The sequence below is a fragment of the Pocillopora verrucosa genome, chromosome 1 (assembly GCF_036669915.1).
Source record: "Pocillopora verrucosa isolate sample1 chromosome 1, ASM3666991v2, whole genome shotgun sequence".
NCBI classification, from domain to species: domain Eukaryota; kingdom Metazoa; phylum Cnidaria; class Anthozoa; order Scleractinia; family Pocilloporidae; genus Pocillopora; species Pocillopora verrucosa.
In genome coordinates this window covers 23,163,404-23,186,270 of record NC_089312.1, presented here as the reverse complement: position 1 = coordinate 23,186,270, position 22,867 = coordinate 23,163,404, and the positions used below count along the sequence as shown (strand labels likewise).

Genomic DNA, 22,867 nt, shown 5'->3' with positions numbered 1-22,867 from the left:
GCGAATGATGGCTTCCAAGCAAATTTAGCGAAATGCGTAAGGAAGGGAGGGGAGGGTATCCAAAGGAGAGTGGTGATGCTCTCAACCGCTCAATGCTAGTCGGAAGCTGGGCTACTTTGAGAGTTATTCTTTGTTTTTATAGTCTTTATCTTTGAATTATTTTATATTCTAGGCTCACTCCCACTGGAAAAAAGATTCCTCTGAGGGTGTTTATGTCCAACGAGTCCGGATATTATTTGGGCTTCCATATCTACCGAGAGATAACGGACCCAAGGACAGGACAGGTAAGGATTTCGAGAAAATCGTACATATATTTAGTAAGGCGGCCATCGCTTACTAGTTCGAGGCTCTTGCAACAGGGGATGAGACAGTGGTCGGTGTGATGTCAGAAAACTGATGATGCAACTGTCACTGAATTTATGTCTACTTGTTCCTCTCACAAGTTAGAGTCGCGATCAATTGTAGAGTCAAAGTATCAGTCGAGGACGCAACGTTCCGATTGCTATACTGATATGGATGGTCTTCGTGAGTTGATGATTTTGAATAATTTCGTGCTGCTGCAACTGATAGCTTTGCTTTACAATTGATGGTAACTGTTCACCCTGACGTCTAATTTCTTCTCACAATATCACTCTTGACTCAAATGTAAAGGTCATGAGAATGATGTCAATGATCAACAATTGAAGAAACTTTTGATTGTCAAAAATATTCTCCTCGTTATAACCAGAGGAAATGTAGAGAGATCAGTGTGGAGAATATCAATACTAATCTAAAGGCTTAATCATAAGAAAGACATACCCAAGGGCCCGAATTTGGACCTTTCGATCCAGATTTCTGTTCGCCACTTAGTCTTCCACTGCGTAACGTATTTAACGTATTCAAGAAGGACCGCGATATAATTTCTTAGTAAACCCTCAAACTTGTGGTACAAGTCTCGCTTGAAAAAGATAAAACGTTTATTTATACAGTGTGTGGATATCTACAATATGTGCTTTGGTAGTCGTTCTTTCACTTTTTTTATTAACCCTTGTTACCGGATCATTGTATAGATTGTGTTTGAGTCCTATGATCAGAAACAAGGTCCTCACCACGGACTCCCTGTAAGCACCCCTTACGTCACGAAGGACCACTTACAGGTAACTACTGCCGTCAAATTGGCTCGCCAGTGTGTTTCTTATAATAATTACGGTGATGATGTATGCTGAACCTTTTATTGATGCTTGAAGATTGGGAATTGCTGGAATATTTTAGATTGAAAGGGAAATGTAGCTTCAACCAGCACTAACTGTTTTGACATAACAAGAGTTGTATACAAATTCTAAGATATATATGTGTGTGTGTGTATATATATATTTTTTTTTTGGTCAGAGCTGGATACAACTTAAACGTTACGAGACATCTAGGTATATTGCAGTTTGAGAGATTTCTCGCTCACCTAGCATCATAGCTCTAAGAAAATTTACAAATAGGTAGGAAGACGAAAAAATTGATAGGTAATACTGTTGTGGTACCTTATCAATGCTAAAAACGACGGTTTATTATTCGTAAGGATAAATTTACCATTTTTTTTCTTTAGCTGAAGCGCTTTTCGGCACAGACTCTTGGAACAACCTACGTGTATGATTTTCCGGAGCTTTTTCAGCAAGTGAGTCATCTGCCTTACTGCCCTAATAGAATTTAGGGTATAACTTCTCCCAAAGTTAACAGGAAATTTAATCCTAGGAGATTTCTAATTGTAGCTTGAAGAGAGATCCGTTTGGTATGCTGAAGAGAGGTTTCGAAGTATGACGTGTTCAAAACACAGCAAATAACAAAAGTTGAGCTTTTTCCTGTCTCCTTGGAGCTGCTTTTACTCTCAAGTCGTATAATTTTAAGTTATTTTCAAGAAGAGTTTAAGGCCACATTTCTGCAGCGTGGATTTAGAGCCCACGCGAAAAGTGAAGTGAAACGTGGTATTCCACATGTACAGAGTTTGAAAGTTATCCCGAGACTCCTGATAACCGGAGTGGGGAGGGGGGGGGAGAGAGAGGGGGAGTAAGAAGGGGAGGAAAGAACAGAACGTGGATGGTTGGGACTGAGAAAGATTAGCACGGATTGTGCTTAACGAACGTTAAGCTTAACTTTTCAAGATGCCCCTTCGTGACGCGACTCTTCTAAACTTGACACTTCACAGGCTTCTATGTCGTGAATCCACGGTAACTTCGGTAGGACAAAATAGGAGTACTCGTGCAAACGAGGTTTCTCTTTTCTTTAACGTATCAGGCTATCGCAAGGCAATGGAAACAATGGTGTTCTAAACACAAGGAGGAAAAATGCCCCACCAATGTTGTAAGTTTATCATGTCATGTCTTTCATGCAGTCTCTCAGTAGCATGCATCTTTGTTTTAGACCCAGTATTAGGCCTATCATCCATAATACAAAGGCGTTCTTTGAATCAGTTACAAAATCGTACGTGTGTTTATAGGTTTGGTGGGGCTGACTGTTTACACTGAACTGTTGTTATCTAGTCTTGAGCACAATACTGAACAATATAAATAAAAAAGGCAATATGCTGCTTAAATGGTGTGAGGTTTCTCCTTTTCTCATTTCCATAGTCGTTTTATTTCAGATGAAAGTTACGGAGTATGTTTTGGATGAAAACGATCAACTTATGCCAATGAACAGATTGCATGGAGAGAACACTGTAAGTGATATATACCACCAACACACAGGTAAAAATGCTTGTGGATTATATTCTGTGTTCTACTATAGGCAACATTAACACGACTTTTATGACTCAGATTGGAATGATAGCATGGAGACTGCAATGTATAACACCAGAATGTCCAGAAGGACGTGAGGTTAGTAACTTAACTTACTTGCTTACTTCTCCTTAGAATGCCTCTGATAATCATTAGAGCCAATGGAAGCTAATGAAATATCAGAAAGAAAACCCCAAGAACTTAAAGCAATCTTACTTAGTCAAGCTCAAGCGCGAAAATGATTGGCTGAGAGAGTGGAGAGTAACCTGTTCTGGGATCTCGGCCAATGAAACGAGCGACAAAGCTGGGAAGGGTTCCGGAGAACCTAAGATTTTTTCCAGGCAAAGTAGGGCGATTTGTCAGAATGGGATGAATTAGTTCGACCCTACACTACTTTGAAGTTATGGAAACTTAGTTTACTTACTGTCTATTGTTTTATTTTGTTTTGTTTTCATTTATTTTGTCTACGCTTTGTTTATAGATAATTGTTGTTGCCAATGACATCACAGTGATGATCGGCTCATTTGCTCCCCCAGAGGACATGCTTTTCAAGGTAATGTTGTAGTTACTTGACCAAATGAATTCGAGGTTTATGTTATAGTAAGAATAATCGATAACTTAGCTTTTAAAAAAAGCCAAGAACTAGTAAATATTTTTTACAGTTCACTCAACAAATTCCTGGAACTAGCGATAGACCTCTTTCCAAAATAAGAGAAAACTGGGAATGCTAAATGTTTAAGTCGAGGGTTAGCATTTCAGGGAGTTCTCCGAACTACAGTTCGTTGTTATTGCCAGTGAAATACTTCTCAGATGGTAAGTTACCACCAGAATGACTCCATAGCTATTAAAGTTCAACTGAATTCAAACATTACTTTTGTTTTCAGTGTTCTAATTTATCTTTTCTGATCTTACTTTCAGAGAGCTTCTGAAATGGCAAGGGCTCAGGGCCTACCATTTGTGTATATCTCTGCTAACAGTGGTGCTCGCATTGGATTAGCCGAGGAAGTAAAGCACCACTTTAAAGTGGCCTGGAATGATCCCTTTGCACCCGAGAAGGTCATAGGATTTTTAAATTTGTCTCATGTTATTTTATTGTTATTTATTTTTTCTTTTTTTTTTTTTGTAGAGTATACCTGATGATTAGATACGCCAGAAAAGAAAAAAAGACATCAGAAGTTTTTCATCTAATTAGCTCTTTAAATTAGCTTAAAATTTGAACCCAGGAAGCAGTCGGAAGATGACGTTAAAGTTTTTGTCACCAAAATAAATATAACTTCAGTTAGACCTTTGTTCTCCACACGTTAGACAGGCAGTATGTGCTACCAGATTTAAGTTAAATGCAACCATATCAAGTTTACACTTACCGATAAGTCAATCCCGGAAACAGAAACTTTTCTATGTAAGTTAATCCTACTATGAGTTAATTGTCTTCTGTTTGACTTAAAGTTTATTTATCTTTTCAGGGCTTCAAATATATTTATGTCACTCCCAGTGACTTCAAAAAGGTGAGAGTGGTGTCATGATTTTCGTTATGATGTTTCATTTTCTTAAACTGCTTACCTGTATTTAGGGAGCGAGAATCGTTTTGTGCTCTTGTACGCTGACCCATTCTTATCTTTCCAAACACTCCTAGAAGGAAGAAATATAACTACCTGTTTTATGCCTAGTTACAGAGCATTGGTAGCACTAATCGGAAGGTCTTTGGTTCGGCTTCGGCTTCGGCCTCTGTCGGAGGTACTCGGATGTCAGCTCTATTAGCCGAATTTCCCTCTCCACTGACTGACAAAGAGAGTTTCCTCCTTAGCTCTAGATACCTATCGTTCAGCAGTTTCTATTGAAACGTGATGTGATCATGTTTTATCATTCCAGCTGAGTGCCACAAACTCCATGCATGCTGAACTGATTGAAGATGACGGCGAGTCCCGATACAAAGTCACTGACATCATAGGTGAGCATTAATCACACTGCATTGTAATGAATAAGTGTGAAGAGTCCTCTTCGAGCCATTAGAAGTCATAAATCTCTATAATCAATTATCATGAACTTTTCCTCTGAGGTTTTATCTCATTAGTTATTTACATACTCTCTGCAGGGCGTGATGATGGTATCGGAGTGGAAAATCTAAAAGGGTCTGGCATGATCGCCGGAGAGATGTCCGCTGCTTACGATGATATCGTGACCATGAGTCTTGTAAGTAGCTGTTCATTGTAATGATTTTGAAAATTCGAGAACTGTTGGAGATCGATCGGAAAAATATTTCAAAACTGTGCGTTTTCTCAATTGAAATGTTTGTTGACTGATCAGTTTGAATGAAGAACTTTTACAGTCCTCAGCAACCGAGCAATGAAGACAAAAATGATAGAACCTAAAGCATAAGGTGGCCGAATCTGACGATCTTGTTTTATGTTATTACTCAGTCCATGCATTGAGTTCGCGTGCTACTTGGTAAACAGTTTTCTTAAAGCGGTTGGGTTACAAAAACTATCCCCTGTACCCAAATGTTAACATGATAAATACGAGATCGCCTTACCTCTTTTAAGTTGTGTTTTCCCCTTTTGTAGGTTACGTGCCGTGCTGTTGGTATTGGTTCTTATCTCGTTCGTCTTGGTCAGAGGGTTATTCAAGTAGAGAATGCGCATGTTATACTCACGGGATCTGGAGCACTGAACAAGGTAGAGACCTTTTAAGTCTAAGCTTGAAATTATTTTTTGTTCCCTCAGTTATCAAAAAAATGACAGAAACCTTGGCGGATAATACTGTTTCGTTTATTTAATAGATATTTCCTCTCTTAGGTCCTTGGTCGCCAGGTTTATACGTCAAACCTTCAGCTGGGAGGACCTCAGATTATGCACAATAATGGTGTGTTGATACGCGCATTTTTGGGGGGTGTAGATAGATAGTAGTTTTTTTATCACAGTCTCAACATTGCACATTGTGTTCTTAGTTGCAGAGCCGAATTTGCCATATACGCCGTCACTCATTATTTTATTAATGCAGAAAATAACACATTTGATCTAAATCCTCCAGCCAGAACTAAGTAACAAAACCTTCGAAACCCTTTAAGCTCATATTTCCTGACAGATCCACGAGACGATTTGCAACTGCGTGGAACGCATTTCTAACAACGAATCTACGTTTCCAAAGGGCTTATTTTGTTCTGAAACTTATTTAAGGGCTTATTTTAAGTCTCTTTTCTTGAGATGGAGGAGGAGGCAGTGTGGCCGAGTGGTTAAGGCGTTGAACCTGTCATCTGGTGGTCCCGGGTTCGCTGGGTTTGTTGTCGGTTGCTCCGAGTTCATCTCCTTGGCTGAGCTCTGACACCGACCAGTTGGCATTTTTAAATGCTATGTTTAATTATCTTGTTTGTTTCAATATGTTTTTACGTCAACTAATGTTGTTATTCATAGATTGTTATTATGATTGGGATTTACTTCGTGGCGTTGTATAACAGGGAACAACAGCCCCCTTATACTTAAGGTGGTACAGTCGCTAAATTCCCATAACTGAATCTATGCCTACGCTCTCTACAGGCGTGACTCACATGGTAGTTGCCGACGATTTTGGAGGAATTTCCGCTATCGTGCAGTGGCTTTCGTATGTTCCTAAGGTAAGTATATCAATAATGCAACAATTCTCGTTGACAACTTTGCTGAAAAAACTCAATTTCTTTATTTTTTATTTTTTGTATTTTTGCATCTTGTCATTTTGTTGTTTGTGTTTAGTGCAAAAATGGTCCTCTGCCGATCCTAAAGACGAGTGATCCTGTTGAGAGAGAAATTGAGTTTGTCCCACCCAAGACACCATATGATCCTCGGCACTTGATCTGTGGAGCACCACATCCCGGTTGGTACTTTAAAGTTTAAAGTGCTCAGATTCATGAATTTAACCCTAGTCACTGAAGAAACATTTGCTCTCTGTTTGTCCGTTCAACCTCGCGCGATTTCGATAGATGCAAAGCAAAAATTTTTCCAGCTTTAAAACAGAGAACAATGACTTTATCTATTTGTATATTTTTGGTTATGTGGTTATATTTTATATACTATTTGTTTATGGGTCGTCATGGTTGTGGAACGAAACATAAGTTAGCACATCAAGGGTTTAACCAACGGAGTGTGCAATGGTTTGCTGTAGGATAGAGTCAGCTATTCATTGTTCTTTACTGTTAAATGAATTACAAGCCAAAAAAAAAAATACACCACTTTCGTGTGTCTTGATGTATCATGTATCATTAAGTTTCGCGAGGGCGTTCTTTGCGTCGTTGAAAGCGTCTATGTAACTTTCCTACAACAGCTATTGACTTTGTTGACTGCTCTGTTTTGTAGAAAATGAGGATGTCTGGCTCAGTGGCTTCTTTGATAATGGTTCCTTTGTGGAAACTTTAGACGGTTGGGCAAAGACTGTCGTGTGTGGAAGAGCAAGGTAACTTAAGTGACGAGTGATCTGTTTTTGTTGTTTGTTAGTGAGGCCATTTGTTATCTTCGACCAAGTTTCATTTTTTCGTAATATTTATTGTTTATGTAGGCTGGGTGGTATCCCAATGGGAGTGATAACTGTCGAAACCAGAGCAGTTGAAGTTGTTATTCCTGCAGATCCTGGCAATCCTGATTCCGACACCAAGGTATGAACGCACTTCCTCTGTGTTAATCCTGAAATACTGGCTCGGTCAACAGGTCTACTCTTTTTTTCAGTATTCCTTTCATATGGCGTCTCCAAAGAATTGAACACCACTCGGTGTTAATTTATTGTTTGCAACTAATGCCACAACAAGAGAGGGGATTGAAAAGTCGGCATGTCAGGAAAGGCTTCAGAATTTTACCCACTGACTAATATATCTAAAATATTACATGCGCATCTTCATTTTTGGGAGAGGTATTTATTATAAGAAAGGATCATCTTAATTGTTACCTAGGGACACGACAGAAGAAGTTTAGCAGGCAAGGAATACTCAATGAAATAGTTATTCCTTTCATCACTGTTATCTCCATTCATTTCAGATTCACGCCCAAGCAGGGCAAGTGTGGTACCCAGATTCTGCCTACAAAACTGCGCAAGCCATCCGTGACTTCAACAAAGAGCAACTCCCTTTGATGATTTTTGCCAACTGGAGAGGATTTTCGGGAGGTAGGGGGGGACTCGTTAAGATATATTTAATTCTCCTCTGTACTTAAAGCAGCTGAACTATCGTATTTGTCCATTGGTTAGTTCACGTTTCATTTTTAACCTTCCTTGCAGAGAATGACTTGACGTACAAACACTCGTGTTCCAATATAAACAATCTGGTGATATGGTTCATATTAGATAATCTCTTTGATTTAAGTGTATGATGATGCTGCGTCGGGCACTTAACTTCCACATCTGATACGTCTTGCAGATAATTAACAATTATTCACCGAAGTGTAGGTGGTTAGTGGTGGATATTTACTAAGTCACGAAGCGGCGAGGTAAACATCCATCTCCAGCCACCGTCTCTGAGCTGAAAAGTTCTTGTAACACATCATTTATTCCTTTAACGATTACTATTTTTTCGGGGTGCAAATCCAGCGCGAATTGCTGAGAGGTGAATAGCAAAGGAGTTTGAATAGCCAATCAAAGCGCGCCTTTAACGCTATCCACTGTTTCAGTAGACACTAATGAAAGATATCAGAGAGGTCGTGGATGAATAGAATTGGATAATATTATATTGACAGGAAGAAGACAGAGGTGAAATTCTTTTTGGAGCCAATTTTTGTAGAGAACTGTTCCTCTGACAATTAAGATATTCCCATGATCAATAACAGATTCTATTTCTTTAACAACTCCTAGGAATGAAGGACATGTACGAACAAGTGTTGAAGTATGGCGCCTATATTGTCGACGCACTGCGAGAATATGAACAGCCAGTGTTTATTTACCTCCCTCCAAATGGAGAACTTCGGGGAGGAGCATGGGTCGTAGTGGATCCAACAATCAACCCTGATATGATGGAGATGTACGCTGACCAAGAAAGCAGGTAAGATGACCTTGAAAACTCGTATAAAATAACATTGCTATGCTTTAACTTTTTCTTACGGCAACTGTATACACTGAGTCAAATTACGAGCCACAAGGCTTATACCGTTAGTGCTTTTACCCCGGGTTCATTGGCATGAGGCGACTTGGGTTATACTTCGACCTTGCATTTCTGAAATTTTCCCTGAACAGTTTCTAGTATCCATTTAAACTACTGGGTGGAGATAGGCACTGTCAGAGGAAAGGGTCTTTCCAAATAACACAACACACTGACCCGATCAAGTTTCAAACTCACTTCTTACCGCTTTCCGGTCAACAGGAGTACATAATACGCTTTTTCTAGTGAATTTCTATCGACAGAAAGGTATCAAATTATTAATATTTTGCTCCTGCGGCCTGCACTCTGAGAAAAAAGATATATAAAACTACAACGCAATACTTCAGACGAAAGGCTTGAAATACTTCGTCGACGGGTGGTAAATAGATTCATGGCCAGGACCTTTTATATGTGTACGAAATGAGAACAGAACACACAAGACACTCTGCTTTATCTTTTTCGTCTCGCAGAGGTGGAGTACTTGAACCTGCCGGTACAGTGGAAATCAAGTTCCGACGTAAGGATCTTGTAAAAGCCATGCACAGATTGGATGCCAAATGCCAAGAGATCGCGCAGGCTCTCGCATCAGCAGGTAATAAACTCGCTTGATTTGGGGGGGGGGGGGCTTGTAAGAGGTGAAAGTAACACAAGAAGGAGTTCACTTAAAGGCGGCTCTGCCATCCGAAATTAAAAGTATACCCGACGGTTCAGGTCAGGGAATCATAATTTATGTACTCCAAAAGGAGATATATTTACGTAACTTCAACGAGGCACACTCGAGTCAACTAACGACCTTAAAAACCTCTGCCTCAGCACACCTGTACAGATTTGCGGAATCCCATCCCATTTTTGAAAGCACTTGACGCTTCGAAATCTCGTTAATTTTAACTGAGCGACTTTGTTTCAGACTTACCAGTCAAAGAACGTAAAACACTGGAGAGGCAGCAGAAGGAACGAGAGGAACTGTTACTACCCATTTATCAACAGGTATGGTGAACTTGAATGAGATCCTAGTCAAGAAATATCATGCAGATATTGACTTAAAGTAGGAAAAGTACGTATGTGTTATCATTGTAAACTTTTAGTCAAGACTTTCATGCAAGAAACGGGCCAATCAATGTTGACATAGGCCATCCAGGGTGAAAAATCGAGTGCTGAAGAGAACCGAGAAATCCGTCAATCAATTACGTTTAGTTATGGATAGTGATAAAAGGTTGGGATCTGTTGTGCGTTAAGTAATCATCTACATCACGAGTTCTTAATTTGATCTTTGTACTTCCCGTTCACAGATTTCAGTTGAGTTTGCTGATCTTCATGATACTCCAGGGCGTATGCAAGAAAAGGGAGTCATCTCCGTAAGTTCATTTTAATTGCTGGTCGTCCCAATTTCAGTCGTTTCGCATTTCGTCACCGTCGTTATTATCGTCGTCTGTGCCAACTGCTAAACGGAAGAAGCATTCAAACAATGTATAGTTTGAATGTCCTTTTCCCCCTTTCCAAAAAATAAACAGAGCCAAGCGAGCTATTAATTCAAAAATGCTTAGGGTTGGATGAGTCGAAACTGGATTAAAGTTACGTAACCCTAACCTGTTGTGGCTCAAAGTACTCGGCCCTGATGCGGAAAAAAAAGGGAATTTCGATTCAACTTTTGAGTTCATTCCCTGTTAGAATGTAACATTTGTGACTTTCTTTCACTTTTTAGGAAGTTCTCAAGTGGAAGGAGTCCCGCCAGTTCTTTTACTGGCGCCTAAGGCGAATTTTGATGACCAGAGACGCTAAAAGGAAGATCAGGAAGGCTAATCCGTAAGAAATCAGTGCAGTTACTTCTGAGAACAAAATGCGATAACATTCGTAAAGTCAATTTTTTTTGTTTTGCTTTTCATAGCGATATTTCAAGCCCTCAGCTCTGCTCCATGTTGGAAAGATTGTTTCTAGAGGCACACGGGAACACCAAGGTAAACATCCCTTCTTGAACTTTGTACTAACATTAACTCATTGATTTTGTCCACTCAAAAACTTTTGACTCGGTGCACATCGTTAGTGGAACTGTTTCCTTCTCCCTTGTTTGAAAGATAGTAATCTGTTCTCTCGTAAATGTATTCTCTGTTCTTCTTATGCTGCAGTCTTACTTGTGGAATGACAACAAATCAGTTGTGGAGTGGCTGGAGAAGGAAGCGAGTCTAAATGAACACTCTGTCATTGACGAAAATGTGAAGTGGATAAGCAGGGATTGGATCCTAAGACAGATTAAGACGTAAGTATCCCTTCAAAATCGTTCTTTCCTTCTATGCCATGAGCGTAAACATTCAACCCGGTCATTGTCTGAAAAGAAAGAGACCAGAGATCGTTCTCAAATATCAGTCGTAACGAAGAAACTAGAGAGTATACCACGGCATGAGAAATATTGGAAAAAATGTCTATAAAAATGATATTCTGAACCTTGCATATCGGATTCGAAATGTTGTAACGTTTATTTGTATCACCCCTTCACACCCTAACATCAGAGTACATATTCCCTGCACCACTGTGTACACATTTTCTATGATACCGACAGAGAGAAGTTGTGTTTAACAGTCAAGAGTTCCTTCAGTTGAGGGTCATTTCCTACTATTTGTAGCAAATTTTTATCATGTCACGATTTTGATGCTTGGTAGGTAAGAGCTTCTATTTCATCCACTGTAGACTTGTGCAAGAAAATCCTGAAGTTGCAATGGACTCTATTGTACACATTACCCAGCAAATGACTGCTGCCAAACGTGCGCAGGTTTCCAAGATTTTGGCTGCCATGGACTCTGGTAGTACTGTGGATAATTCAAATGGCGAGTCTGCCAGCTAAAACGCAAATTTTGATTTGACTCCAACTTGCTATGACTGTAGCATGTAAATAGTCGATTGTTCAGGGGAAATATTTTTTTAAGAGACAGAACTCCGTCAACTCTTTCTCTTACTTATCGCGAACAAATTTTCAAACTTTGATGAGTTTCCCCCATGTGAAAGTCATTTTACCAAAGTTACTTTGATTTCCAGGCACTTTGATTCGTACTTAGATACTAGTACCAGGAACGTAGAAAGATAATACAATTCATTCACCTGGATAACAAAAAGTATTTCTGCAGAAAGTCGAACAGTAAATGCAAGTATTATGATTGTGTGGTTTTTGCTTCTAAAGAGTACTCCCACACGCGATTACCCTCAAACCTCTCTGTGGAATTTGAGTTGACGGAGTTTTGCAGTTTGCGTTATAACGTCCATTTTGGTAACATATCGCATGCTTTGTCGCTAAAAAAAAAAGATATCTTGCCTCGAAAAGGTATAAATAAGAACAAAAAATTGAATGTTTTCTTCAAGTGAACGAAGAGAGAGGTTGCTATTAGAGGGAACGAGTACTAGTATATTTAAAAAAACAAATTTGTGTTAAGGCAAATATTTAATATTCGCAGTGGAGTAGTTTTTCTCCAGTAGGTTGCTATTAAATCTCGTGCCTCTTAAAGTTTCTTCAAACTTATCAATGTAACTGACACAAAGATCTTGATGTTGACAAAGATGGGATATTTCTAATGAGGCTGGGAGTCAGGCTTATCGGAATGCCACCGTATTAAAAAACTGAAGTGGCTGATAACTCGATACCAGGAGGCTGATAGGAATAATGTGAATTCCCTGTGTTACCATATGGTCTAAAATGATGATTATAGTTGAAAGTGATAAAATTTCCATAAGAAAGTTGTTTAATTGAGGGATGACAAACTCGATAGGTTTATATTTATAATGACGTGATTCTTTTTTTTCCCAAGCTGTGTGGTTCAGATTGTATTCTATGATTTTGAAACGATATTTTCTTTTACGTTGAATTAAATTTAAAGGTAGTTCTCTTTTGTCAATTCACTTAATTCAGCTTAGTGCACCATTCAATCTCAAAGAATGAAAGTTAAGAAAATCAATCAATAAATAAAAATGTGAATTAAATTTTCCTGATTATGTTTTTTCATTTTCAAGGTTTTCTACAAGTAGATTTTGAAGAATTTCACTCAAGCAGTGATTTTACAAAAAAAATTGTCATTAAATCGCCATGATCATAATTTTTTATTCCTTAATACCATCAATCAGTTTGCTTTGTTGACCCATTCGTTGAGTAAATATTAGATGTACTGAAAATGAACGCAAGGTTTAAATAAATTCAAACTTTTATTATAAAGTCTGTGGTACTTTGTAGTTTAGATTTCTCCGTCTTGGTCATTCGAATAAAGGTCAAACATGCCTGATATAAAAAGAAAGCAACATACGTTACTAGACTTTCCACAACCCAAAGGCGCAGGAATTGGGCTATTTATTGCATGTATAAGTTTGACCTTGTAAAGAATGGAACTTGGTATCCGAGTATAATGAGTCGAAATGACATGTTAACAAAGCTTTGGTATACCTAGGTACTGATTGAAACTCTCTCTCTGCTCTGCCACTGAAAACATTCCCTGACAATCTCTACCTCTTTTGGGGAAAGTAAATTGTCAAGCTTTAGAAGCAATGATAGAATAACATCTCGGGGACCTCACAGGATCAAAAAGCCGCACAATACAAGCAGAATTGTGACCCTGCAAAATACAAAAAATTGTGAGAGGGGAGGTGCAGTAGCTTGCATCAGCTTCATAATTACGAGCAGTAATCAAAGACAGTTACTAAGAAAGGTTACCTGTTCATGTAAATAGAAAAGTCTGTCCAGCAGGAAAACACTTTCAATGCAAGGGGCGATAGCTGCTCTCAACTGTTAACAGAAATGTAGTATATATAAATATATATATAATATATATGGTCTTTTTTTTTGTGGACTTCTACTAATTAAAGCAAATGGAATGTAAATGACATTAAAGATGCTAGGAAGGTAAGAAAAGTTAAATTATCAATCCATCTCTCGGTTACAGGTTTTTGGTGATTATCACATGTGGGGCAAAATTTCTGAATGCTTATGGCCCGAGACAGAGGGCATTTATTCTTATTCACGAGGGCACTTTTGGTAATCAAGAGGGCATGATTACTTGATGCTGATTGGTTATAAGTTGCCTAGCAACAAAGCATTGTTGTTGAGATTTGTTGCTGATTACATTTTTTTGCAACAATGGCTTCCTGTTTAGTTGAAGCCACGAAGACTTAATTGAGGAACTGAAGCACGATAGCAAGAACAAAAACACTAAATGAAGTACACTTTATTGTACAAAGCATTAAAAGAGCCACAAACAGTCTGTCATCAACTGTAAAAGCAAAACTGGAGAATTGAAGACAAGTAACACTGTTGCAGTTGGGTAAATCTTCTCTGAGATGTTATTTAAACAAATGTGAACACTTTCCATAGTTTGCGCAATGTGAAAAACATCATCTTCACTCTTTCAAATATTTCACATAAACGAAAGTTCAGAGGAAATCGCTGAGAGCTGATTATAACAGCTTCTCAGAATGGGTATGTCATTTCACATATTACATCTAAGCATAGTTTGCTCTCCACCCCTTTAACATGAACGTAAAGAGTCTGAAACATAGTGTATGACTCCTCACCTGATGGAAGGCATGCAGATACCTCTCATGGTGTTTAAATCTTGTCAGGTAAGAGTTCACTTCTTCATCAGACAACTGTAAATTGCACAAAAAATGCATGTGTTGTTTGTTCTGGGAGAAAACCATGAGAACTCCCTTAATTATTGACCCAAAAAATTAAAGAGAAAGGAATAGAAAGGATGCAAAGGAAAGGAAACAGAAAGAAAATTGCTAAGACATACCAAAGAAATTAAGACAAAGACTGTATGTACAATGTACTTTGATTCCTCGTTGGCACCTTGTGATGCCTTCCTTCCCTTAAGCTGGCCTTTGCGATTTTGTTTGTTTTGGTTTTGCAACACCAAATCAAAAAGCCCTCTACAGCACAAAGTTGATATCAATACAAACCTCACTTATTTTGTCCTTCAATCCAAGCTTATAAAGGCATTTATTAACATACTCCTTGAAATCCTTACATTTTGCACCAGCTTTGCCAACTCGCATTCCACTACAAATGTGTGAAAAAACAATTAAAGTTAGGATGGGCATTCTTCTAGGGAAAACTGCCCTTTGCTTAACAATGAGATACCTAAATATTGCTTGATGTTATTCCAAGAAAAAATTAACCGCCGAGGAGAATCTACACACAGAGTAAGCTGAACCTAGAATAATTGATGAACCAAAATTGCATAATGGTTGGCTGCTATTTCTTTTACTATAATTGTGATGCCTGGTAAGTAGGAAAGAGATATATGCTCTCTTTTCTTGTGATAAATGTTTACCATATTCCTTTCTGTAATAGTTTAGTTATTTGCATAAATAAGTGGACTTCAAAATTATAATGTTCACCAACCTTCCATCCAAACCAAACTTTTCTTTCAAAATGACCTGTTATAAAGTAAATTTACCTCATGTAAGTTAACTATTGCCATAGTGGCTCTATATATGAAAACAGACTTCTCAAAGTACAGTCTATCATCTTCTTCAAGCTAAGTCCTCAAAGAAAAATTAATGAATTGTAATGATTCTCATACATGAAAATGTATCAACCCTTTACACACTAAAATCAGTATGTAAATTCTCTACACTGTTCTCTATACATTTCCTAAGCTACAAACAAGGAGAATTTGTTGAACAATCAAGAGCTTCTTGGGTTGGTGATCATTTTCTCTTTTCTTATGACCTTAATGTTTGATTCAGGGGTGATATTGTAAGGAGAAATAATACGCTAGTCACTCCTATGTGTCTGCGGGTTAATGGCCTTACGGCATCACTAAATATGTCAATGACTTCCAAAACCTTTCGAAATTTTTGTGGTGATTCTTTGCTAAATCAACTTAAATCTTGTGTCTTACATCCTTTCAATCAAAACCATGGCTTCATCAGCACAAAGCACCCAGTTGGAGTAGAAAAAGAGACTAATTAAACATACAATGTATGTCTAATTAGTCAATGTAATAAATAATGACAATAGCAATAATTACATACCTGAAGAATTGCTCTATACAGAACACTAGGAGGGGGACACTATATGAAAAGAACACAAAAGAGAAATTCTACAATTATCCATATATGTCTTTGAAACATCTATAGTCTGATAGTTAGTTGTCTAACCATGTTGTTATTAACCAAAACAGGAAATATGAAATCTCACAAAAACAAACCCATCTGTTTTTGTAGGTAAACAAATTATTTATATCCAAAATTGTCATGTCATTGCACTCTCTTATTAAATCCATGGTTGGACTGAATAATTACTGTAAATACTGTTTCTTTACAAATTCACCTGGGATTCTGAAGATATTCTGTCTGCAGCCTGAAATGAAAGAAAACAAAATTAATGTCATAATTGGGCATGTGTGCATACAGCATACATGTATGTCATAAAAATTACCGTAATTTCCGGTCGTTTACCCGCATGGCCGATTACCCGCACCGGCCGATTATTGCATACGGCGAAAAAAAAAGTCACCAGATTACCCGCACTGGTGGATAACCCGCACGTTGTTATTCAACTTTTTGGTGGCGAAAACGTGACATTAAGGTGATACATTTCAGTCTTTTAAAAGTTGTCTGATCCAACTTTCGAAAACTTCGAAGCGTCTTTGTCGAGTTTAAAGGTCAAAGAAATTCAGACGCGTGCACAATTCTGTGTCAATATTAGCATGTACTTTATTGATAAGATTATACAGTAAAAATACTAGCGGCCCATGCCCAAATCTCAACGTTTCATACTTGACAGAATGCGAATTTGTGGCCACATTTTGTGCGAGCGATCGTTCAGCGCCATGTTTGTTGAAAAAAAGCTGGGTGAGTATTAAAAGTTGAATTATAAAGTACTGTCGGCGATTTCTGAAAAAAAAGGATATCTCCGGTTCTATTGGGCCTAACAAGTCCCTTAAAACGGGAAAATTCTCTTTAGCTCAAGCTAGTGTTAAATGGAAATTTGTTACTGATGCGCCGGATATCTATGGATAATTTTTGTCACCATCAAGGTTTTGTTTTCACACGTGCCGATAATAATTTGTTCGTCGCGCAACTAATTATGCGTGAAATAAACTCGAGTCGGCATCATGTTTTCGTGCCGCTTTGCGGCACTATTAACACAATAAAATTTACTTGAGAGGTGGAAACGCATGTTGGTGATATTTTTTTTTTTTCAATTCAACTACCACTGGATTTTAAAATTGTCACATAACCCGCACCTCCCTATTACCCGCAGTGGCGCGCGTTTAATGCAAAATCAACAGATTACCCGCGGGTAAACGACCGGAAATTACGGTACCATTGCGGGTGCCTAACAACATTTTAAATGGAAGGCACAAGATTTTAAACCTCACATGCCAGAATTTCTGGGAAGAACCTAATGAAAATCTGCAAGTGGTCAAATATACTTGTAAACTGCTCTGTAAAGGCCTAGAGTAATTTTTAAAAGTCTACTGAAAAATGTGATTCATGGAAATATTTTATGTGGTTATACATTCCACCTTCAGTAGTCAGATATTATTTCTGTAAAAAGCAGTAAAATGGTGAATTTGAGAAACCAAGTATTTAATGTAATTTGTCACCTGCTGTGCAACCATTGTGGCATTCCTGCTTATCTGAAGTTGAATTGGCTTCAAGAACTGGCTCATTGGAAAACCTGGAATGTTATCAGAATCAATGGATCCTCTAGAAAAAGCTGCAGAAATACAAGGAATTGGAACCAATCTTTGGCTACATAACACTTTCCTGTACTCTGTAATTATAGTTTGACAAACAGTTGTGTAAGTCAGTTACAGTATATATATATATATCTAATTACAATGTGTATTTACTTCTTGTCGTGATCATTTTATTTGACGACACTTAGTAAACTGCATAGAATCAGGTTGAACACTGCACAGAGAAAGAGCTTGCAATTTCAGGGTTATTAGTATAGGTAATCACATGAAGCCAAGTACTATTAAGGATTAATTGCACGAGAGTTTTCAAAAATTCAGCGACGAGGGCAATTTGGAAAATTTTGAAAACTCAAGTGCAATTAATCCTTAATAGTACGAGGTCTCATGGGATTACTTGTTTATCAATAAAGGGCAAAATTTATACGAAGGAAAATCACGCGCGCAGTCTATTTTTATCTGGGAAGCAACGGATTAGCAATGCAACGGATTAGCCAATCATTAACAGGTAATCATGCCCTCTCTTGATTACTAAAAATGCCCTCAATTAAGAAAAAAATGCCCTCTCTCTCAACCAATCAGCGCTCAGTAATTTTGCCCTTTATTGATAATACACAAAACAGCACAGCACACAACCCAGGAGTATAAATGATTACTTGAGAAAACTGAAAGAGAAATAAAACTGTTAGGCAGTAACCTGCTGTCTCATTACCCAAGAGTCTACAGGGGTACCTGAGGAACTTTACATGAGGGAAAGTGACAAATTGCTTGGCAGTAACCTGCTCTGTTATCACCCAGGAGTAATCATTAGGGTAAATCAATTCTGTGCCTTTGCAAACTGTCAGGGAAAATTGACTCATTGTGAGGCAGTAACCTTTGGTCTTGTTAACCAGAAGGCAAGTATAAAGGGGTACCTAAGAAAACTGTCACCAAAAATTGACAAATTGCTAGGCAGTAACATGCTGTCTCATCACCCAGGAGTATGCAAGGGTACTTTCACTTGAAGAAACTGTGTAAAAAATTCAGAAATCACAAGGGGGGGGGGGGGGGGGGGTAACCTACTATGAACCATTGAAGCCTCCAGCCAGGAAGATGGGTGATTCTCTGGATAACAAGATGTTCTTTAGAAAATAGGGTTAAAAGACTTCATACAAAAATTATTTTACAAAGCACTTTTACATGTACCTGCAGTCACACTTCTAAGTGAATTTCAATAAAAAAAAATAACCATGTGAATGAAACATTTCTTCTTACCTCCAACTTCTTGTGTAACAAGGTGATAACAACAGCCTACTATACAAATCAACTTCACGGAGGATTCACTTGAAAATATTCTCAGTGCAGTTGGAGCTAAGTCACCACATGTGTGCAAACCAACTATGAACATGCCATTGCATTCAATGTTCTCCCCATCTGAAGGGGTTCCCAGTTCATCAAAAATTCTAGTTAGTGTTCCATTAGAAATATATGACTGATCAACAAACCCAGTGACAGGGACAAATGAAGTTAGGCTTGGTGCACATGTATATGATTGTTTTAATTCCCCATTCGTATCATTCTCAGAATATAAGCATCTATGGACAGCATCAGATGATCCCTTACATGTGACTCTGCTGTCACCCTGTGGACTGGAAGACAATGACGAGGAAGACCTGTGTAAAGCTCTTTTTTTATCACTATCCTCACAAAAGTGGTTGCAAAGATGTAAAGAACCATCACAACAAGAAGGAGAAGCCTCTGATACAGTATCACTCCTCAATGAGCCATTATTCTCTCTTTTGGACTTTTTGACAAGTCCTGACCACACTTTCAAAAGCCTCTCATTTCTCCTGGCTGCATTTTGTGTATTGCCATCAGAGGAATCAACACCAACTACCTTTAATCCATACTGCAATGCTAAACATTGACTCAGGTAGCCTTTACCACTTCCAAGATCCAAAATCTGAAGAAAAAAAAAAAGTTCAGTATTCACCAAAATAGAATGGAGCGAAATTACAAGGCCATAAACTTGTATCTTACGGGTTTAGATGGAAGATACTTAAACCAATAGCCATGGAAAGCGTAGAAATAAATCTCCTCCATCACAAACTTTTAATTTACCTTATTGACTTGGAATCGCTTTGCTAATCTACTAATCACATCCGACATCACATCGACCTCGTACGATTTCTTTGGCGTCATGATATGAGAAATAAAATTCACTTTGCTGTTGCTAGTAAACTCCCTTTGATCTTTCACCCAAGTAAAACTCTTAAGTTGAGCTTGCCTCGATTCCTCGAGAAACAATCTCAGGTGTTCACCGAGTGTTCTGTATTCTTCTGAAGTATTATCATAAGCCAAAGTAGGTAGGTGAGTGAGTTGCTTGTGTGAAAGTGATTCGAGATCTTCTCTAAGTTGAGGCGATAAAAGGGATTCCCAGTGATTGGAAGTGAAGAATTCAACCATATGGGCATCCATTAATTCCTTCTTACTTTCTAAATAAGCAATCAAACGTTTAAAATCTTCGTTCAAGTGGTCAAGATTCGGATTACTAGTTGCTTGGATGGACGCCATGTTGGATATTGGGATAGAGTAAAGACTGGTCTCTAGTTACCAGTACCAGAGTAGCGTGCACTTTTAAAGTATTCCATGGCAAGCAAATCTTGCAATCGATTGGGCAAAACGTGGCTCTAAACTGAAACTCTATGGAGGTTTTGCATTCGGGAAAAATCTGAAAATCAGGGGTATTCCGAAAGAAAACAAGCATTTCAAGCATTGTTTCGTAGGTTCAAGGAAACTTCCTGTAACCATTTTCTGAAAACCTTATTGTTTTTTCTCAGAAGAGCGAACGGCTTCTGTTGCGTTATAGGGCAAGAAGAAACGGTGCGTTTTCAGCGATTGAAAAGAGAATTGAGAGGGGGATGGGTAAGGATGCATTTAACCGCACTTTTGCTGATAAAATTTTCAGAAACTTCATGTAGGTAAAGGGATACCAAGAAGAAAAATTGGTTTCTATTTCAGGACAAAGTACCCTGTAACCATTCTTTGTTGCGTGCAAAGGTAATACCAGAACATCCCCCGCCGACATTCTCAGAAATTCCTGATCATTCGTTGATACAAATGACGTCATTCAATCCTCCTAAAACAAGTTCCTGCCTTGAAGTGCCCTGCTGGATTGAGGTCACCAACTTGGTGGTATCTGTTTTCTGTGCATGCTATAAAAGATAGATCGAATTGCCTTGCGTGCATTGGAAAGTTGCCATTTGTACGTTTAGCAATCATGAAGGCTCTTCTCCTACTTTTCAGTTTGGTTTCCATTGTTCCTGCGCTTTCATATTCTTCAAGGTCGGTTAGGTCTGGTAAGTTGCCAATTGATTATCATTTTCTTCGATGAAATTTAGTAACGAAATTTCCGGTTAGTAGATAGTCCCCAGTGTTGAAGCTTGAAGATTTGAACGACGGTCATTTTGCTCTTTTACCTATGAAATACTTATTACTAGAAAGAGCATTAGGATGATTTGATAAGTTGCTTCCAAAATTTCATCCTTTGCCATCTGAGTACCTTTAGCTGCTATGTGATTTAAAACACGAGCAAGTTCCCTTTTGGGAAAACCACATATCTGCGAGGACGAATAGAAATGTTATCAGACGTAAATAATCGAGTGCGAAACCTCTCTTTCTTTCCTTCTTTCTTTCTTTCTTTCTTTCTTTCTTTCTCTCTATCTTTCTTCCTTTCTTACATTTTTAATTTTCTAAGCTTATTATTGGCCTTAACTTTTTAGTTATGTTTCAGGTATTCACTGATAAAAAGCTGAGACAAGCATCGTCCGGCTATTAAATTTAAACTCAATTGCAAATTTTTTCTAATCAAAAGTCTTTCAAGAATACTAAGATTCGAGGAACAGGAGAATGTTTCTGAGCACTAAAATCTCATTCAGCAAAATTCTAAGTTTACTTTAGTTGAGTTTCCTTTGACCTCGCTACCGACGGCCAGGGTCTCCTACCAGACAAAGACGACAATGCAAAAATTTGATAAACAGATCCTAAACTTCATAATTGTTACTTATCTTTCATCCACTTGACATATTAATAAACGCTCATCGCAGCACGAATGCCTTCTTGTCTCCTCTCCAATTGTTTTGTTTTTTTCTAAGTTGTAAGCAACAGGGCCAAAAGATTGTTATGTGAGCATATTTTTGGCAAAGGTATATAAACTGCAGTAGTTTTGAAACGACGATCGTTCGTGTTTCTTAAATACTCAATAGGATATCGTATACTTTTATCATAAGTGCCTTTTTACAATGATTTCTTCCCTAATTTACTTACATCAGGTTTGAATTCGTCAACGTTAGTAGGGATTATTTGATGTATAAAATCGTTCGTTGATTTTAATTTCTTTTAAACTCAGACTGCGACGAGAATTGCCTAAAATGTACAGATCCCAAGTCACATTTCCCGAAATGTCGAAGATGCAAAGAAGGCTATACACTGGTTAAAACTTACATTCGACGTAGATGCGAAAGCCAGTGCCCACCCGGATCAGGACAAGTACCGGTATGGGATCCAGTCATCAGAGCTTACATTTGCGATAGAAAAACAGGTTATTAAATTTGTGAATGTATTGACGTCACCAATAGATTTTAGCAACAAATCGACTAATGTTGTGACAAGGAATGTTGCTCAACTTTAATTTATGGTTTGCAAATATGATGGTTTCGAACTTTTGGAGGAAAGATGGATATCCTACTCTGTTGTAACTGATGCATTGAAGAGGGTAGCAAAAGTGGAAAGTGGTGGAGGGTAGGGGAGGGGAAGTCCTGATCCCGTTTCATGCACGAACTGAAAAATTCACGTGTATTGCAGTTTAAACAATATTTCACGCGTCATGAATTTAAAAGGATTAACTTCAAACCTTACCTTACCTCTCCGTCGGTAAAATTTACGCTTCACGCATAAAGCCTTTGCCAACCTCATTAAGGTCAGCGTTCTATAGCGTGGGCAAATTCACATTGGATAGGCCTCGAAGCCTAATGTCTGTTACTGGCGTAAGCCAAAGAGTGAGTAGGAGGTGAATTTCATTGCATAACAGGATCAGCAAAACTATACTTTTTTTTACATCCGATGTGACAACGCCAATGAAAGCAAAACTGGCAAACAAGGTTCAACTGTTTGCATTCGGTTGATATTCATTCACTCCCTCAGTTTATGTTGATGAGGTGATTATAAGTGATTAGAAAAATCAATTTCTGTTTTATCCTCGGTTTTTGTTGTGTTTCGCCATTTTCACTCTGACATTTGCTTTTTCGCACAGATTGTGACTGGCATGATTCCCACTGCGTAGAATGTCTAGGCAGTGGGTCGTGCCTAAAGTGCAAGAAGAA

General features: G+C 38.2%; 3 protein-coding genes across 7 annotated transcripts in view; 2 read left to right on the top strand and 1 right to left on the bottom strand.

Moving 5' to 3' along the window:
• Window positions 1-12,996, top strand: part of LOC131796673 (acetyl-CoA carboxylase) — a 36,240-nt gene extending 23,244 nt beyond the window's left edge. For both annotated transcript variants that reach the window (XM_059114279.2, XM_059114278.2), the window contains exons 47-72: window positions 173-284; window positions 1,050-1,136; window positions 1,577-1,645; window positions 2,263-2,328; window positions 2,609-2,683; window positions 2,781-2,840; window positions 3,223-3,294; window positions 3,660-3,797; window positions 4,205-4,246; window positions 4,611-4,689; window positions 4,834-4,931; window positions 5,303-5,413; window positions 5,534-5,600; window positions 6,272-6,348; window positions 6,464-6,584; window positions 7,064-7,160; window positions 7,263-7,359; window positions 7,736-7,862; window positions 8,544-8,730; window positions 9,297-9,418; window positions 9,734-9,813; window positions 10,116-10,181; window positions 10,529-10,629; window positions 10,712-10,781; window positions 10,950-11,080; window positions 11,509-12,996. In XM_059114279.2, coding sequence (XP_058970262.1) covers window positions 173-284; window positions 1,050-1,136; window positions 1,577-1,645; window positions 2,263-2,328; window positions 2,609-2,683; window positions 2,781-2,840; window positions 3,223-3,294; window positions 3,660-3,797; window positions 4,205-4,246; window positions 4,611-4,689; window positions 4,834-4,931; window positions 5,303-5,413; window positions 5,534-5,600; window positions 6,272-6,348; window positions 6,464-6,584; window positions 7,064-7,160; window positions 7,263-7,359; window positions 7,736-7,862; window positions 8,544-8,730; window positions 9,297-9,418; window positions 9,734-9,813; window positions 10,116-10,181; window positions 10,529-10,629; window positions 10,712-10,781; window positions 10,950-11,080; window positions 11,509-11,662 — 2,506 coding nt within the window. In that variant the 3' untranslated portion in view covers window positions 11,663-12,996. The remainder of the gene's footprint in view (window positions 1-172; window positions 285-1,049; window positions 1,137-1,576; window positions 1,646-2,262; window positions 2,329-2,608; window positions 2,684-2,780; window positions 2,841-3,222; window positions 3,295-3,659; window positions 3,798-4,204; window positions 4,247-4,610; window positions 4,690-4,833; window positions 4,932-5,302; window positions 5,414-5,533; window positions 5,601-6,271; window positions 6,349-6,463; window positions 6,585-7,063; window positions 7,161-7,262; window positions 7,360-7,735; window positions 7,863-8,543; window positions 8,731-9,296; window positions 9,419-9,733; window positions 9,814-10,115; window positions 10,182-10,528; window positions 10,630-10,711; window positions 10,782-10,949; window positions 11,081-11,508) is intronic.
• Window positions 12,996-20,065, bottom strand: LOC131796675 (probable methyltransferase-like protein 25). Of its 4 annotated transcripts, XR_009341151.2 has the most exons (11): window positions 19,608-20,065; window positions 18,762-19,449; window positions 17,415-17,527; window positions 16,133-16,162; window positions 15,835-15,873; window positions 15,200-15,234; window positions 14,755-14,854; window positions 14,368-14,442; window positions 13,511-13,582; window positions 13,244-13,412; window positions 12,996-13,081 (listed from the first exon to the last, which is right to left on the bottom strand). XR_009341151.2 is itself a non-coding variant. In XM_059114281.2 (10 exons), the coding sequence occupies exons 1-10, from the start codon at window positions 20,058-20,060 to the stop codon at window positions 13,329-13,331; spliced, it is 1,689 nt and encodes a 562-aa protein (XP_058970264.2). In that variant the 5' UTR covers window positions 20,061-20,065; the 3' UTR covers window positions 12,996-13,328. The 4 variants fall into 4 exon arrangements, 2 of the variants coding, with proteins under 2 accessions (XP_058970264.2, XP_058970265.2); XM_059114281.2 differs by having other exon boundaries at window positions 12,996-13,412; XR_009341152.2 differs by lacking the exons at window positions 12,996-13,081; window positions 13,244-13,412 and having other exon boundaries at window positions 13,512-13,582; window positions 14,823-14,854.
• Window positions 20,066-20,541: 476 nt separating this feature from the next.
• LOC131796808 (uncharacterized) overlaps window positions 20,542-22,867 on the top strand; it is a 3,222-nt gene continuing 896 nt past the window's right edge. Inside the window, exons 1-3 of the mRNA XM_059114414.2 lie at window positions 20,542-20,845; window positions 21,895-22,086; window positions 22,798-22,867. The exon at window positions 22,798-22,867 is cut by the window's right edge and continues 125 nt beyond it. Coding sequence (XP_058970397.1) covers window positions 20,767-20,845; window positions 21,895-22,086; window positions 22,798-22,867 — 341 coding nt within the window. The 5' untranslated portion in view covers window positions 20,542-20,766. The remainder of the gene's footprint in view (window positions 20,846-21,894; window positions 22,087-22,797) is intronic.

What these genes read in the sequence shown, in the direction of transcription:
- LOC131796675 (XM_059114281.2), bottom strand. Translation starts at nt 20,060, where the DNA reads ATGGCGTCCATCCAAGCAACTAGTAATCCGAATCTTGACCACTTGAAC. An exon ending in AGCGATTCCAAGTCAATAAG is followed by an intron (nt 19,450 to 19,607) that starts GTAAATTAAAAG and finishes TTTTTTCTTCAG; the next exon opens with ATTTTGGATCTTGGAAGTGG. An exon ending in TGTTACACAAGAAGTTGGAG is followed by an intron (nt 17,528 to 18,761) that starts GTAAGAAGAAAT and finishes GTATTTCTGCAG; the next exon opens with CTTTTTCTAGAGGATCCATT.